Source organism: Nelumbo nucifera, chromosome 8 (assembly GCF_055504915.1).
Source record: "Nelumbo nucifera cultivar China Antique chromosome 8, China Antique-T2T, whole genome shotgun sequence".
Taxonomy (NCBI): Eukaryota; Viridiplantae; Streptophyta; class Magnoliopsida; order Proteales; family Nelumbonaceae; genus Nelumbo; species Nelumbo nucifera.
Window position 1 is genome coordinate 49,442,008 of NC_142656.1, and position 18,416 is coordinate 49,460,423.

Genomic DNA, 18,416 nt, shown 5'->3' on the forward strand with positions numbered 1-18,416 from the left:
GTTGACTGGCCATCTATATACCTTGTACCGCTGCTAGTATCTCTGCCCTTACAGAATCACCAACACCCACTGGTCCTGAAAATAAAGACACCATGTTGCTATCTTTGTCTCTCAAAATCCCTCCTATTCCAGATGGCCCTGGGTTACCTTGGCAGCTACCATCAAAATTCAGTTTTACCACTCCATCTGGTGGGGATTCCCATTCAGATTGTGATTTGTTCTTTGTGAAGACTGTAGAAGCCACTGCTGCCCAGTTTCTCCTTAAGTCATCAAAGGAGTTGTGAATAAACCCTAGTTGATTCTAGGTCAAAGTAGAGAAGAAGAAAGAAGAAAGAAAAGAGAAAGAAGAAGAAGAAGGAGAGAAGAAGAGTATTCGGCCAGACTAGAAGAGAGAATGTGAAAAATCACTCTCCTAGCCGACCCACTTGAATTTTATTCATAAAACTTAGAGTTACAAGAAAGACAATTTTGTCCCTCATAGAAGATGGGACACATAACTTAAACTCAGATACAATAGACCTTTCATTTTCAAGAAGATACACCAGAATGACCAAAATACCCCTGACTCGAGCATTCTAACACTCCCCCTCAAGCTGGAGAGTATATATCATATAGTCCCAGCTTGTTACAAATGTAATCTATTCTTCCCCGAGACAATCCTTTTGTGAAGAGATCTGCCCACTGATTTCCTGAGCTCACATGAGATGTAGTTATTACCCCACTTATCACTTTCTCTCTCACAAAGTGACAATCCACCTCAATATGTTTAGTTCTTTCATGGAATACGGGATTGGATGAGATGTGAACAGCAGCTTGGTTATCACAGTATAGTTTCATGGGTTTGTCAATTGAGAAACCCATCTCCTATAGTAAGTTCTTCAGCCATACTAGTTCACATGTGGTATGGGCCATAGCCCTGTACTCTGCTTTTGCACTACTTCTTGCCACCACTATTTGCTTCTTGCTCTTCCAAGTTACAAGATTGCCACCCAAGAAGGTACAATACCCTATGGTTGACCTCCTGTCTGATATAGAGCCAGCCCAGTCAGCATCTGTGTACCCTACTATCTCAAGAGTTCCTCCCTTTTGGTATAACAAACCACGACCTGGAGCACCCTTTAGGTACCTAACAATTCTCAGAACAGTTTCCCAGTGAGGAACCCGGGGATGTTGCATAAACTGACTCACCACACTCACAGCAAATGATATATCGGGTCGGGTAATGGTCAGGTAGTTCAACTTTCCCACCAACCTTCTGTATCTTCCAGGATCATCAAACTCTTCACCTGCATCCACACTTAACTTGGCATTGAGTTCCATAGGAGTCTCTGTTGGTTTAGCACCTAACAACCCTGTTTCTTCAAGTAGATCAAGAATATATTTTCTCTGACATAGGTTGATCCGTCAGCCACCACAACACAACCATCACCACACCACTGCTGTTGTGGACATCAGCAGTCTACTACTCTTCTTTCAGCACACATGCGAGCAAGAAAAACAAAGGAACATGACTGATATGTGTATCAGTTTCACCCAGACACCACAACAACTAACTTTTGAAGCACAAAAATTAGCATTCACAATCCATTTCTGAACACATGCCAGCAGTGTCCATACCTGTATACGTCCAGCCCTCTTCGTACACTGAATAGAGGGTCTAGTATACCACTTCAACGACCACCACAGCACCGGCCAGAGGCATTCTCACCTCCAGGCCCTCAAAACGGCAACTCCTTTTCAGCCCTTTATCGAGTCTTCAATCAGGTCAGTTGTAGGATGATGAAACCTACTGTGAATAAACCTTATTGCTCTGATACCATGTGAATAAACCCTAGTTGATTCTAGGTCAAAGTAGAGAAGAAGAAAGAAGAAAGAAAAGAGAAAGAAGAAGAAGAAGGAGAGAAGAAGAGTATTCGGCCAGACTAGAAGAGAGAATGTGAAAAATCACTCTCCTAGCCGACCCACTTGAATTTTATTCATAAAACTTAAGAGTTACAAGAAAGACAATTATGTCCCTCATAGAAGATGGGACACATAACTTAAACTCAGATACAATAGACCTTTCACTTTCAAGAAGATACACCAGAATGACCAAAATACCCCTGACTCGAGCATTCTAACAGAAGTAATCTACCAACAAGTGTGAAGATTTCAGCCACGAGACTGTCCTTGTCATTATGCATTCCTTAATTTCAGTAAGACTTCTTTCCTTTTCTTGAAATATTCTAGCATCTCTCCTCCCATAAAGTCCACAAGGTAGCGGCTCTGATACATTTCCACACTAGCTTCCCTCTTTTTGTCAATCTCCCAAAGGCAGCCGGAATGAACAGCAGCTTTACTTCGGAGGGCAAGTTCCACCTGCACCCAAACAGTGAAACAACCCAGTTCCAAATATTTGCAGCAAAAGAGCACGACATCAGTAAATGGTTACAGTCCCCACCCATCACTTTACACAAGAAGTACCAATTTGGGGACAAACACAAGTAAGGTTTCTTCTTTTGCAAGTTTTCCACCGTATTGATCTTACCAAAGTAGGCTTCCCAACAGAACACTGCTATTTTAGGAGGAATTGGCCTTGACCAGATCTCTTTAACAGGGAAAACCTGAGAAGAGGGGTTGGAGCAGAGGGCTTTAAAGAAAGAAGCACAAGTGAAGGAGCTAACCGGGGTTAGAGACCAAACCCTTATATCCGGTTTAGGGGGGTCCAAGCACACTAAGTCTAGAAGCAACAAGAGCTCTGAAACATAAAGAAGTTCTTCATCCCTTAACCCTCTTCAAAACCCAAAATTCCAGTTTAAATCCAAAGGGCAAACCGGGGGGGGAAAGAAACCATGAAATTGGTTTCCTTTTAAAGAAGGAGATGGAATAGAGAGAAGGAAAGCGGTCTTTTAGGGGTTGAGTGCTCACCCAAATATCTTCCCAAAAAAGAATGGAGTTTCCAAAACAAGCATCATACCTTACAAATCTGAGGAACTTTGGGAGAATGCCATAAATAGCCTTCCAAGGTGTTGTGAGCGAAGCCCTTCAAGATACCCCCGCATCCAGATTTAGAACAGCCATGGATACTCTTCACTACTTCATGCCACAACCTCTCCCTCTCCAAGGGCCACCTCCAAAGCCGCATACCTAAAAGAGCTTCGTTCTTACTCGCCACATTCCCTAAGCCTAGGCCTCCTTCATTTTTGCTTCTACTCACCACCTCCAACCTAATCAAGTGATCTTTTTTCTCTTCCCCAGGTTCCCATAAGAAGTCCCTCATCAGTTTTTCCAACCTCTTTGCCTCCCTTTTAGGAATTCTAAAGACTGACAGGAAGTATAAAGGCAAGTTGGCTAAAGTTGCTTTAATCAAAGTAACTCTACCCCCTAGGGAAATATAGTTTCTCTTCCAAGCTGTCAATCTTTTTTCGAACATTTCCACCACCGGGTTCCAGAACCTACTTTCCTTTGGATTTGTGCCTAAGGGAAGTCCTAGGTAGGATAGAGGACACTGAGACCATGTGCAATCTAACGAGGCTGCTATAGACTCCACCTCCTCTGTAATCAAATTTATTCCCACAACACAAGTTTTCTCAAAATTTATCTTCAAATTTGAGGCCTTCTCAAAGTGAGTTATCAAATCTTCAGATTTCTTACCTCCACCAAATCACAACCTTCACAAAAGATTATCATGTCATTTGCAAATTGAAGATGGGTTACTGAAACTCTATCTCTACCTATTCTCCACCCTCATAAGGATCTGGCCCTATCCGCTTCTAAGAGAAATCTACTAAAAGCATCAGCAACTAAAGTGAATAGGAAAGGTGACATGGGGTCACCTTGTCTCAAACCCCTGCTAGCTGGGAAGAAAAAAAACATTGAAGTACTCAACCCCTAAAAAGTTCCACCTTGTCATTGTACCCTCTCATTATGCAAAAAACAAAAACAAAACATATTTTCCAATATTCAAAATAGATGGCATCAGTAAAAGCTTTCCATGCCTATACTACTCAGATACTGCGAGGACACGGCAGGACAAGGTTTCAGATAAGAAATTTACACTGAAAATTGAAGTACCAACTACCAACACAATACAACACCTTTGTACAAGGTATCATATATATTTTTTGATCGATGAAACTTATGATATATTAAATTAAAATAAGTGAAAAAGCATTACAAGCTTAAATAAAGACTACAACATCAGCCTAATAACCAACACTATATTACAAAGATGCCCAAAACAGATGCTGACTATTTATCCCTTGTTTGGCAAGGGAATCAGCTAGCACATTTGCGCTTCTTCTAACCCACTTGAATTCAGCATTCAGCTCTCTTGCTGCCCTTTCTATTTCCTTGAAAGCATTCTTGAGAGTCCATGGAATATGTCTATTAGTTTTTGCCCAAGAGATGATAACTTTGGAGTCCCCTTCCAACTCCACTTGTCTGAGGCCCAACTGCTTAGCAATCCTAAGCAGTGTTTTTAAAATCGTGCAATTCATGATTTGAATCGCCACTTGTCTGAGGCCCAACTGCTTAGCAATCCTAAGCAGTGTTTTTAAAATCGTGCAATTCATGATTTGAATCGTATGATTCATATCGAATCAGCCCCAAAATGATTCAAATCGTATATGTCCTAGTCGTTTTTTAAATTAATTGTGTGATTTATGTTCAAAATTGTTGTATCAAATCGTAAATCGCAATTCAGAACCGATTTAAACGATTAGAACCAAAACATAATTTAAGATAAAAGACCATTTAGTCCTCCACTTTTTTAAAATCTACACATTTACATCAAGGGGCAGCATTGTTATTTTGTTTTTTATTAACTTAAATAGCCTCTTTAATCAATCAAAAGAGGCTTACTACTATCAAAGGACATTCTTGGGCAGGAGACTGGAAGAGACGAAACCCTCCATTGAAGCTCCAACCCTCATCCCCTTGTCTCAAAATAGGGGTTCCACCCTATTTCTTTCTTTCTTTCTTCTTCTTTTGAGACAAGACAGGGGCCCCGCCCCATTTCTTTCTTTCTTTCTTTCTTTTGACGCAAAACAGGGGCTCTGCCCCATTTCTTTCACTCTTCTGGTTTTTTTGCATGGAAGGTAAGGGTTTTTCTTTTTCCTTTTTTTCTGATTTCTGTTGTTTTTTTCGTTGTAGATGAAAGGGGTAAGGTCCAACCCTTCTTATTTTGACACAAAACATTTCTTCTATTCTGTTCTTGCATGAATTTTTTGCAATGAAAACAGGGGCTCCCCCCAATTGCATTTTCCTCTTTTTTTGCTTCATTTTTTTCCTTTTTCTTTTGTAAACAAACACAGGGACTTAAACCCCTTATACTTTTCTCTTTTTCTGATGCAAAACAAAGGCTCACCCCCATTTTCCATCCTATTTTTGACCCATTTTATATTTACATTATTTCATAAGACTTTTCATTTATTTTATGTGTCATATTTTAATTTTTAAGTTAGTTGTCCTTCTTGTTAGGTGTCCTTTTGTTTATAAATGGTTGGAGGCAACAACAGAATAGGGCATCTTTGCTGAACACTGAAGAACTCTATATTGCTTATTGATCAGTGAGGATTTCTTTGTTAGTTTCAGTGTATAAGTCTTTATTTATGTTGATTTAGTGGATATGGTTAGGCTTATGATTTGGCTAGATTTGTAATTTATTATACTTGTCCACATAGCATCTCTTTGATTGTTTAGTTGTTTGTGTCAATGGATGTGCTTATGAGTTATGTCCAATTATGCAACGGTATTAATTACCAAAAAAAATTATTAGACTTCAGAATTTAATTTCTTTAATTGCATTGTTTCACCATTGTATTCTTGTATTGATGATTTGACTTAACTTATTGAAACTTGAAAGATATGAACATGAACACGATGTCATGTAAGGCTCATATTTATAAATTATATGATCATATCAAATTGCAATAAAATTATGGATATAATTTTTTATTGCTTAAAATTGAAGTTGAACTTGATCATACCCATGGCATCTATTGAATTACGATTTATGAAAGTGGTTTAATCGTCAGACTCACTACCAGTCTACTACTATAGTACTACTACTACTACTACCTATTTATGTTATGTCTATAGGCTAAAAATTAGTACAAAGTCATTCATTTTCATAATTTTTAAGGGGTTTAGGTATTTTTATAGTATTCTGACAATTTTTAGAAAAATCAGAAAAAAAAATCTTACGATTTACGATACGGTTCATGATAGGATTCGATTTAAACCTCTTTACGAACTACAATAAGATTACGATTTTTAGAACATTGATCCTGAGACCTTGAAGTAAGGCAAATAATTCAGCTTTAATCGAGTTAGACACACCAATTGGCCCAAAATAAAGGGCCAGCAATCTGCCCTCCAAATTTCTAATTGCCCCACCAATTCCTTCCAGGCCAGGATTGCCCATCGACCTTCCATCAAAATTCAGTTTAACTTTGCTACCTTGTAAGGGTTTCAAGGGTTTCCAGTCCATTACTATGTTGTCTTTGTTTCTAGAGGAATGTGCTATCTCCTTCCAAGCTCTTAGAATATCAGTCACTGTGAAATCCTGAAAGCATTCCATATTTTAATCTAGAAGGCAACCTTCACTTTTATTGCCTCAACAACCTCCTCCACGGATCTATTTTTGCCATTGAAAATTCTGTTGTTCCTTTCCTCCCAGGCCACCCACACAGTTGCAGCCTTAGTGACTTTCCACATCAGTCTTCCTATTTTCTTTGATTGCCTTAAGAAGTTAGACCTGAAAATGCCCGCCACCTCTTGGGGAGGGATCCACCTGCAGCGGAAAAGATCACTGAAAAACTCCCAAATAATAGAGACAAAGGGACTTCTGTAACACGTCACAAGTGTCAAGCTTTCCAAGGAAAGATTCCCAACAAAAAGCTTGAACCTTAGGTGGTATAGGCTTAGACCACACTTCTTTCACCGGGAAGTCCACCCCTTGTGAAGTAGGAAAAGTTAGGGATTTGAAAAAAGAGGCGCAAGTGAAAAGTCCATTCGGTGAGGGAACCCAAATTCTAGAATCATCCGAAAGCAGGTCCAAAAAAGTATTCTCTAGGATATTAAGAAGGTTAATCAAAGATGCACACTCACTCTCTCTTAAACCTCTTCTAAATCCCAGATCCCAGTTGAGGCCCAAGGGAGAAGAAGTGCACAAAAAGGATACAGGAACATCCTTAAGGTTAGAGAGAGCAAAAAGGTTAGGGAACTGGTTTTTTAATGGAGCTTCCCCAACCCAAAGGTCTTCCCAGAACCGAATTTTATCACCTTTCCAAATCAAACCGAGTAGAGCTTAAAATCAAGGGTAAAATTAGTGAGCAGGGCCTTCAACAAAAGCCCCTTGGAACGGTGAAATTAGTGAGCAGGGCCTTCTTGATCCTTTCAGCCAAAACCTTTGAGATGATCTTGTAAAGACTCCCTATCAAATTTATTGGCTTAAAGTCCTTTGGAGAAAAAGCCTCTTTCCTTTCGTGAATTAAGGAGATAAAGGTGGCATTTACTCCAAAGGGGACCTTCCCTTCTAGATAGAATTCATGAAACACTTCCAACAACTCCAATTTGATGAAATCCCAACACTCTTGGTAGAAAGCCATTAAGAAACCATCTAGGCTTGGGGCTTTGAGCCTATCCATTGCAAAAAATTGCGTATTTAACTTCTTCTAGAGAGAATCTTCTTTCCAGTTCCCGTGCTTGCACCTCAGATAATCTTCTCCATTCCAGCTCCGGTAGACCCAGATTATTCCCCGTGGATTCTGAAAAGATTGATTTAAAGTGATTCACAAATATCCTTACTATTTCTTTGCTCTCTCTTAATTCTTGACCATCAACCAGCACCCTATGAATCGTAGTTTTCTTTCTTCTACCATTTCCCACAGAGTTAAAGAACTTGGTGTTACCATCTCCTTCCAAAATCCATTTGGTGTTACCATTCAGGTATAATATTACATGCCCATGAATTTAAAAGTTCAATCAATCTCAAAGAAAGAATTTCATTTACATTCAAAATTTGAACATGAAATGAAAGCACTAAGATCTTTAAATGCCGAAGAACAAAATTGAGGTTAGTAGGAAAATTCATCCAATATCAATTGAATATCAAAATACTTAAAAGGACTAACCTGTGTAAATGGAGGCTTCACGAGCAGCCACAGGCATGTTAGAAGTGTTAGCCACAAGTGTTGTACGTTTCATGACAGATTCTTCACGGCCATCAGGTAGTGTCATTGTCAGTTGAGGAAAATCCATGAGAACCTAAAAAGTATACTAACTTTTAGAATTTTGAAGGCAATAAATTGTTTATATAAATAACTGATAGGAAAATAAAATAATAGATACCTCCGCCATTTCATTTCCTCTTTCTCCACATCCAACATAAACCACAGTGTCAGAATTGGAGTACTGCAAGTAAACAAACAATAAATACATGCATGAGAACTCCATGAACAAAAAAAAAAGTTTCAAATATCCAAAATGCCAAAGGGAACTTTAGAAAGAATAATAAATCCACCTTGGAAAGAGCTTGACTAATGACTGTTTTTCCACAACCAAATGCTCCAGGTATAGCACAAGTCCCTCCAAGAACAGAGGGAAAAAGGGCATCAAGAACACGCTATGCAAGGTAAGCAACAAAACCATTAGGAACACCAAAGTCTTAAAATGACACAGTCAGATCACGACATGAGTCATGAGATAATGTAGTTACCTGCCCAGTCAGAAGAGGTGTATCAGCAGCAAGTTTAGTTGCAACAGGTCGTGGTGAACGGACTGGCCAGGTCTGCAGAGGAGAAGAGAAAAACCCATTAAGAGGAATGTGCACCATTTCAGAATGCAAGGATGAAGTATATGATATCTAACTTGATGTCTGGAGTTGAAGTTAATAACCTGAAGCATAGTAAACTTCTTTTTTACACCTTGAAATTCAAGCTCCAGAACAGTATCCTGCATATGCAGAATGGATCAAAACATTGCTGAACAAAATAACACTGGTATACTGAATAAAAATATATAGAGTGGACACTAAATAGTCAAACTATAAATTACTCAAAATGAGGCCTGTGCACAAAGTCAGATCATAGTTACCTAGTTTTCTTGGTTCACATTTGGGTTCATGATTTGTAATACACCATTTTTAAATGAACCCAATTTGTTAGGAGTAGGCATCTGAACTGGATGTCCCCTGATTTTTCAAATTAAAGATTGAATTTTTGGTTGAAAAACTAAGCATGAAATAGATTGGTTTTTTTGTTCTATGAAATCTCTACTTCCTGTTTTTATGTCCTATTATTAGACCTTTCTCTTTTAAATCACCACATTAGTGGTCTCTTATTTGATCTGATACACTTGGGTATTTGAATCTTAAGAGATATATGGTTCATCAAAAGGACTCGTTTCCAACTTATTCCTTCATCATACTCATTACAAGGTTCTTGATGGGAATAAAATTACATTTTGGTCAGACTTGTGGTGCAGGATCAGCCATTCAAAGATGGATTTCAGTGCCATTCCTTGTCTGTTAATAAAGATGTTGTAGTCTCTAATTGTATTTCTTCCATCTGCTCTTGGTCTATCTTGGAACCTCAAGTTCATGTGGCTCCTTCTTTAAGTCACTTTCCTTAACCATATTCCTTCCCTGCTAAGGCCATTTGGAGCAGACCCATCCCACCTAAAATTAATGCATAAGAAAATAAACACCAGTGAGCATCTACAAAAGAAAAAGCCAAACTGGTATATCTTACATAATATATGTGCCCTTCTCAGAGCAAGTTGTGAGACTACCTTGCACGTACTAATCTTCTGTCCATTTGTAAATTGGCATTTGGGATTTTTCTTTGCATTATTTTCACACAAGTGCACCCTCCCAACAAGTGTGGGTAGTCTGTTTCAGTCATGCTGCTTCTTCCCATCAAAGAAAAGGAGAAACTACTTTGAAGATGCACAAAAGCAGCTATTTTGTGGACAGTGTGAGAGGAAAGAAACACAAGAGTATTTGAAGACATGGCTCAAACCAAAGAAGCACTATTGAGAATGTTATGGTGAGGGTGGCAGATTGAGTTGAGAACCTTGCCAAGTTTTGCTCTTTTTACAACCGATGGCATCAATCAGAATTGGAAAGCTATTGCTGCATATTCAACACCAAGAGCAAAAGTAGCCATTGCATGGATACCCCATAGTCATTCTTCCATAAAGATGAATTTTGATAGTTGGAGCCTGGGCAACCCAAAGAAATGTAGACATACAATATGTATTCAGGTCCAGCCAGTTGTGGAGATTCTACAAGGGCAGAACTCTTGGGAGTCCTACATGGTTTAATACTGAGCAAAAATCTCATTTGTAAACAAAAAAGAAAAAGGATAAACATAACATGGATAAGGCCAGCCGGCCCAACTTAAAAGAATTTAGAAACAACTAGGTATGGGTATGGAACCACACACACTAGAGCCTGAGTGTGGGTATGGAACCCCACACTCGTGGCTAACCAACTATTTCTTCACTCCCCCTCAAGTTGGGAGTAGATATTTGTCATGCCCAACTTGCGTAGATCTATCTCCAGTTTGATTTTTGTGACTGCTTTGGTGAAGAGATCAGCTAACAGCATGTCTGAGGCAATGTAAGGAAGGCATACTTCTTGAGATGCGACTCGCTCTCAGATAAAATGACTACCAACCTCGATATGCTTAGTCCCGTCATGCTGTATTGGGTTGTGGGCAATATTAATTGCAGCTTGATTATCGCAATACAGCATCAGAGGCTTCTCATAATCAACCTCTAACTCATTAAGCAAGGATCTCGGCCATAACACTTCTGAAACACCATTGGCCATGGATCTGTATTCTGCTTCTACACTGGAGTGAGGAACAACATTTTGTTTCTTGCTTCTCCAAGAAACAAGATTTCCCCCCACAAATGCACAATATCCAGAGGTGGACCTCCTGTCATCAACACATCCAACCCAATCTGCATCTGTATACACTTCTATTTTCGTATGACCATTATTCTTGAAGAGTATACCTCTCCCTGGACATCTCTTTAAGTAGGCAAGAATCCTTTTTACTGCAAGGAGGTGGGTGATCCTAAGAGAATGTATGTATTGACTGACAACACTAACAGCATAAGAAATATCTGGTCGAGTTAGGCAGAGATAAAGAAGTTTCCCAACCAGCCTTTGGTTGGGATCAAGGAGAGTATCAGTAGGTTTCACTCCTAACTTGCTAGTTTCTTCCAATAAGTCCAAAACATACTTCCTTTGGGAGATGAAAATGCCATGCTTAAATCGAGCTACCTCAATTCCTAGAAAATAGCGTAGCTTTCCTAGGTCTTTCACTTCAAATTCCTTGTGAAGGTGTTGTTTAAGGGTTTCAATTTCACTAGTGTCACTTCCTGTTATCACAATGTCATCTACATAGACTGTAAGTAGAGTCAGGGAAAGACCTATCTTCTTAAAGAAGAGAGTGTGATCTGACTGAGCCTGTATGTATCCGAATTTGTCCAAAGCCAGTCTAAACCTATCAAACCAAGCTTTTGGAGATTGTTTCAGCCCGTACAAGGCCTTCTTCAAAGGGAAAACTTTCTTTCCTGCTTTTGTACTATAAAAGCCAGGGGGTAACTCCATGTATACTTCCTCTTGCAAGTCTCCGTTGAGGAAGGCATTTTAAACATCCAGCTGAAATAGTGGCCATGACAAGTTTGCAGCAATGGATAGAAGAACTCTGATAGTGTTCATTTTTGCAACCAATCTGGCCTTATACCTCTCTACAGTACCATCAACATTATATTTCATAGTAAACACCCATCTGCATCCAACAGGTTTCTTCCCTTTAGACTGGTTAACTAGTTCTCATGTGTTGTTCTTGACAAGAGCATCCATCTCTACTTGCATTGCTTCCTTCCATTCAGGTATCAAAAGAGCTTCTTGCACATTTCTAGGTATAGGAATAGCAGAAATAGATGCCAAGTAAGATCTGTAGGATTCTGAGAGACAATTATAGGAAAGGAACTTGGAGATGCAATGGGCAGTGGATGAGGTGCAACGGCGCTTCCCTTTACGAATAGCAATTGGAAGATCAAGGTCATCTGTCGGTGAAGGCTAAGCATCTATAACAGTGGGACAGTGGGATCAACAATGGGAGCAGTAGTAGTGTCTGGATCGGGGGCTGTGGAAGATGTTGGAATTGGCCTGGATTGCTGTTGAGTACGAGAATCAACCTGCTTCCACCACTTTCTATGATACACACTCTAAACTCTCTGCATTTTTGACAACCTTCCTCACAACTCCCCCCCCCCCCAGTAACTAGGACAGGTAAAGGAACCTTTGGGGCTGAAACTGAAATCCCTTCCTCACTATTCTCCCCCTAAGGAGAAGCCTTATGAGAGTAGGGCATATCCTCAAAGAAGGTGACATCCATGGACACAAAGCGTTTCCCTGAAACTGGCTCATAACAGCAATATCCCTTTTAATTTTGTGCATACCAAGGGAAAATACACTTAGTAGCTTTGGGATCAAACTTGGAGCGATGAGGTCCAAGGATTTGAACAAAACAAGTACACCCAAAAGTTTTGAGGGGAAATGTGAATAGGTCCTTATCTGGATATAGAAGACTGAACGGGGTTTGCATGTTTAGGACCCGTGAAGGAACCCTGTTATGAGGTACGCAGTTGTACGGATTGCATCCCCCCAGAAGCGTATGGGAACATTGGAGTTGAGCATGATGCTTCTGGCTACCTCTAAGATATGCCTGTTTTTTCTCCCAACAACCTCGTTTTACTAAGGTGTGTGAGGATAGGTGCTCTGATGAATGACCCCATGATGACAAAAAATATCCTTTTTGTCTTCCTTCTTAACTTCTTTTTCCTTTTCTCCTCCAGTTTTGAATTTTGTTGCTGCCAAGGCTGCTTCTGTGGGCTGGAAGGATAGCATTACCTTCCTCCTACTCTCTTCATTGTGGACTAAGGAGTAGGCCTGAGATAGGGTCACACTCTCCCTAGTGAGAAATTGTTGTCTTGTAATGTCAAAATCTGAGTTTAGGCCGGCTAAGAACTCGAAAACCCTATTTGTTTCAAGCAGTTTTCTATATGTTGCTGCATCCTTTTAGCTTTCCCATTCAATGGTTTCTAAGTGATCAATCTCATGCCAAAGGGATTTTAGGATAGAAAAATATACTGAGACTGGCCTCTCTCCTTGCTTGAGGCTTTTCACCTCACATTTTATCTCATAAGCTCTAGCAACACTGAGGGGTTGGGAATAGGTATCCTTAATGCTGTCCCAAATCTCCTTGGCTGTTTTAGCCCATAGATAATTTCGGGTGATGTGGGGCTGTATAGAGTTGCATAGCCAGGTCATCACCAAGTAGTTCTCTTGAACCCATCTTGGGTGAGATATATCCTCCTTGGCTGGTTCTTTTGTGTCTCCGGTTACATACCCTAATTTTCCTCTGCCCCCAATGGCCATCATTGCCGATTGGACCCATTCCAAGTAATTTTTTGCATCAAACCTAGCAGTGGTAATTTGGAACGTATTTTCAGTCATATTACTAGTTCCAATAACCTCCCCTTATTGAAAATGGGTCACAAAACTAAGAAGAAAAGTCCCTCCTTTTTTTTTTTTTTGCTGAAACACTAAGATAGGAACAGAAAAGCAATCCAGAAGTTGATCTTCAGCAAGAATAGGCACCTAGAGCTTAATTTCAGCCAACAGTTTTCTCTCAAAACTGTAACTTTAGTAAAAGACAGAGCCCTAGATTAATATCAGTAAAGAACATTTCCTGATTTCAACCGACGGTTTTCTCTCAAAACTGTAACTTTAGTAAAATCAGAGCCCTAGATTAATATCAGTAAAGAACAGGTCCTGATTCCTCAAAAAAGGGATCGAAGGGTTTAATGCCAAGGAGTCGACAGCAAGGTATTCTCAAAACAATCAAAATATTCTCAGATTTATTATGCTGCTGTAAAAAGAATTCTTGATAACTTCTATCTAAGGTCGAATTAGCTTAAAGATTGTACCTTTCTCAGAAAAAGAACTCTTTGGTCTGAACCATGATGTCCACCTCAGAAAAGGAACTCTGATCGTCCAACTTCAGATAAAGAACTCTGATCGAATCTGAATTCTTTCTCAGAAAAAGAATTCTGATTGTCTTCTTAGGTTTGAAACCCTAACCTTGATCGAGTCTGATCTCTGATTCTTCCTGGTCACTGGCTAATTCTCCAAGAACCTTTCTTGGGCAGTCTTCAGCACTCCAGTAACCTCCAAGAACCAGGCAACTTCTGCAGAGGTCTTGATCTAATGGTTTCTCATGTAGCTGACCAGATCGGGCTTACATGAAAAACCTAGTTTCTTTCACCTCCCAAGCTCTAATACCAACTTGAATAAAGCAAGTAGATTTCTATTCTACTGTAATTCAGAAAAGAGAAGAAGAGAAAAGAAGAGTAGATGAGAAGAAGAAGAAGAGAAAAGAAGAGTAGATGAGAAGAAGAAGAAGAGAAGAGAGAATAAGAGAAAAGAAAGGGGTTCGGTGATTGATATATCTGCCGCCCCATACACTCCTTTATTTATAGCTTTAGGTTCCTTACAAGAATAGGAAATAAACGTAAAGTCCTAGTCCTAATAAAACAAAAAAGAAAAAGGATAAACATAGCATGGATAAGGCCAGCCGGCCCAACTTAAAAGAATTTAGAAACAACTAGGTGTGGGTATGGAACCACCCACACACACTAGAGCCTGAGTGTGGGTACGGAACCACACACACTAGAGCCTGAGTGTGGGTATGGAACCCCACACTCGTGGCTAACCAAGTATTTCTTCATAGAGATATCATAGTGGAAGCTGACTCTAAGAAGTTGTAGGATGGTTCAGATGTAATACAAAGGCACATCAAAATATAGATATGTTATTTGAGAAGTTAAAAAGCTAGCAGAAGAATTGAAAGCTACGTTTCATTGGACACCTAGAAGCACCAATAGTATGGCTGATGCTTTAGCCAGACAAGGAACCTACTGGGAGAAGCTATTTTGGGGAGTGGTTAAATTGGGGAACAAATTGCAATAATAAATAATGAAACTTGAGTAGGTAGGAATATAGCCTACAAACACTTCAAATGGAAAGATACGCTACAAACAGTACGGCAGACTCAGTGCATGAAGGTCCAGCAGTGCCTGAAGATCCAGTGGAGGAAAATCTTGTTAAATGGGAAGAAGAGGTTAGGATTGATATAGGCATATCGAATATGGATCTGGAGAATGAAGGAGATGGGAGTTTTGTAGATAAAGAAGAAGCAAGAAAGGAGAGCAGGGTGGACAAACCAGAAGGTGAAGAGGAGCCTGAGAATAACGGGTGAACAGGGTGAGACTCGAGAGTGGCAAAAATGTATGAGAAAAAAAGAAATACAGAACAAAGCCAGTAACAGATGATGAAGAGTTAGGATATGAAGATGAAGTTGACATAGAAGTGGAGGTGAGTAAATCTCTGGGGTTGTTCGTTATCGGAGGGGAGGAAGTTGCAAGGAGAAAGTTCAAGAATTGGAAGAGAAGTATCCTATGCCTTTGATGGAAAGGGAGGAAGATAATTTGGATCCTAAGGTGATAAGCTCTGCTGTAAGAATTAAAGATGATCAATATGAAGCAACACCTCCCAAAGGTGCAAGGAATGATGTCAACGAGGACGGTAAGTTGGCGCAGATCAGGCTTTTAAGAAGAATGTGGTCTTGGAGTTGGAGCTAGAAAGAATCATTCATAATTCTAAGGAGTAAGGACTCACCAAATTTTGAGAAAATCCCTAATGCAGCAAGAAGATTCAAAAGGCAGAGGAGCCAGCAAACTGTCCAGGTGTAAAACTCTTTCCAGATTGAAGGGGGGTTTATTCAAGGAGCCTATTAAAAAGGTGAGAAAAAAAAAAAGAGCTGTTAAGAAGTAAAGAGGGGTCTGGTCAAGGCTCGGGAGATGCTGAATAATTGGGTATTATAGCTGTGTAGTCATTTGGGAGGAAGGTCTACTTAGCATTTGAACACAAAACAAACTAGTAATTCCAAACCCACTTTCTGATTAATCATGAACTAGGGGTGTCAATGGTATTCGAAAATCCGATTTCGAATTCGATATTCGACGTAATCGAATCGAATTCGGATAATTCAAATATCTAATCGGTCAAATTCGGATATCCTATTCTTACCAAATAGTTAATCGGATTCAAATTCAGATATGACCAGATTCGACTCAATAAATATCCGAATTCGACCGATTATTTAATTCTTATATAATATATAAAATATTTTATATAATTTATATATAATAATTAAATATATATAAATAATTTATATATTTATATACTTTATATCAATAAAATATTTATTTTATATATTTATGAATTATCTAAAATAATTAATTAATCGAATCGGATATTCGAATATTTAATCGGATTCAAATTCGGATATTAATTTTCAATATCCGACGGATATCGAATCGAATTCAGATATCGGATTTTCTAATTGGATTCGAATTCGGATATTGCCTCATCCAATTCGAATTTGATCCGTTTATACCCCTTTCATGAACACAACTTTCTGGTTTATATACACTTCAACATCTCCATATGAAGGGCACTAACCAGGATACTACCTCTTGCACAGACTTTTTTATGGATAATTATGAAATTTAATTAATATATTAAAAAGAATGGCATAGTACCAAGCATCCTTTTGTATGTATTAGCCAAAATACTACATCTTCCACAAAAAATCCCAAGTTCCAAAATATGAAAGAGGAGCAGAAACAACCATTTAGATCAAGGTTCAAAATTTCGATACGTATCGGGCAAGGTTCAAAATTTCGATACGTATCGGGGGTTTCCCGATATGCCCCTCCAGGGGTGTTTTGGGATTTCGACCGATTCAGGGGGTGGACGGACCTCAAACCGGCCTCTCTGAACCGGATTTGAAAAAAAAAAAAAAAACTTAAAAAAAACTATCGATACTGCCCAATATGCCTCTACCGGCGTATCAAGCATATCAATATTTTGAACCTTGATTTAGATAATAATGCTAACATAGATCCCAAAGCTTAGATCTAGTACAATTCAACTCCAATACTCATACCAAAAAAAATCAATACCAATTATAATCCCAATGCCCAACATCTTGAGAGAACCTTAACTATTAAGAAACAAGACAATGATGAATGATACATAAGGCTAACTAGAAAAGTAAAAGAAACTACGTCACAGACAAACCTTTAGTGAGTATTGACCAGCTGGTGCAATGTAAGTGATCTTTCCCATAGCATCAGGAGGAAGTGCAACATGGTGCTGCATCAAACTGTTCTCAAAGACAGTCTGCAATATAATGCAATCCGTGTATATACTTCAGTGAAACACAATACAGGAACAAAATAGGAAGAGTTGAGTGCCAAAATCTTTCTCAAAAGGCACCATTGAACTTTTACAAAATAAATTTGCAGCTATTAAACTTACAGCATATAAGTCTCCACCAGTTAGAAGATCTCCCTCACCTGCAACCAGTAGAAGAAAGTTGACTACTCAGTATCAAGCATCCAAACCCACTAAGCCATCATGCTAAGAATAGATGGCACTTTAGAAAAATATTACCTAATTTTTTTGGTTGGAACTCCCAAAGTACATCTTTGTCCAGAGCTGGTACGGAGACACCACGTGGAATATACACATCACCAGATCTTTTGGCAATGGTTTTCAAAGGCCTCTAAATAAACAAGGACAACAGCCAAGTATAAGATCCTGTTTTATGATAACTTGTAATACTAACAAGAAAATGCCCAACTGCTCATGTGAAAAATGGTCCATGTTAAAATAAGAAAATGATAAAGAAATGAACAGGTAGATCTAAAAGGTGATGCTTTTATCATTACAAATAATTCTATACTGTCAACTAGATTTTAAACAAACCTGAATACCATCAAAAATGTTTCCCAAAATGCCAGGCCCCAGCTCCACTGAAAGAGGCTGCAAGAGCAATGCACAATTTGCAAAAAGAACCAGTTAGTATAGTCAATTACTGACAATTGAGCATAGAGCAGCCTTCAGATGTACCTTGTGTGTTCGTAGAACAGGGTCATTCACCATCAACCCAGCTGTTTCTTCATACACTGAAATACAAAAGAAAACAGTTTTTGCTTTAACTAAATGCCACATGAAAGAACAGAATAAGAATCTGGACAGAAATATTTTAGGACTTGCACAATGATAAGCATGCGTGCACACACACACACACACAATAAACATAGGAAAGATCTATTAAAAGGACCTTGGATTGTAGCAGAATCTCCTTCCAATCTAATAATTTCTCCAATAAGGTTGTCATGACCAACACGAACAAGTTCATACATAGCAGCCCCTGCCATTCCATCTGCAACCACGACTGGACCTGATACCTGGCAAACAACATGAGAAGTGAGGAAAG

The 18,416-nt window shown here is 39.1% G+C and overlaps 1 protein-coding gene across 1 annotated transcript in view; it reads right to left on the reverse strand.

Annotated features, from left to right (window-relative positions):
- Positions 1 to 18,416, reverse strand: part of LOC104611711 (V-type proton ATPase catalytic subunit A-like) — a 36,265-nt gene that overhangs the window by 12,658 nt on the left and 5,191 nt on the right. The window contains exons 2-12 of the mRNA XM_010278891.3: positions 18,261 to 18,387; positions 18,047 to 18,102; positions 17,903 to 17,959; positions 17,588 to 17,699; positions 17,453 to 17,490; positions 17,213 to 17,314; positions 8,881 to 8,937; positions 8,702 to 8,773; positions 8,507 to 8,608; positions 8,335 to 8,397; positions 8,118 to 8,250 (exon numbers count right to left, since the gene is read on the reverse strand). Coding sequence (XP_010277193.1) covers positions 8,118 to 8,250; positions 8,335 to 8,397; positions 8,507 to 8,608; positions 8,702 to 8,773; positions 8,881 to 8,937; positions 17,213 to 17,314; positions 17,453 to 17,490; positions 17,588 to 17,699; positions 17,903 to 17,959; positions 18,047 to 18,102; positions 18,261 to 18,387 — 919 coding nt within the window. The remainder of the gene's footprint in view (positions 1 to 8,117; positions 8,251 to 8,334; positions 8,398 to 8,506; positions 8,609 to 8,701; positions 8,774 to 8,880; positions 8,938 to 17,212; positions 17,315 to 17,452; positions 17,491 to 17,587; positions 17,700 to 17,902; positions 17,960 to 18,046; positions 18,103 to 18,260; positions 18,388 to 18,416) is intronic.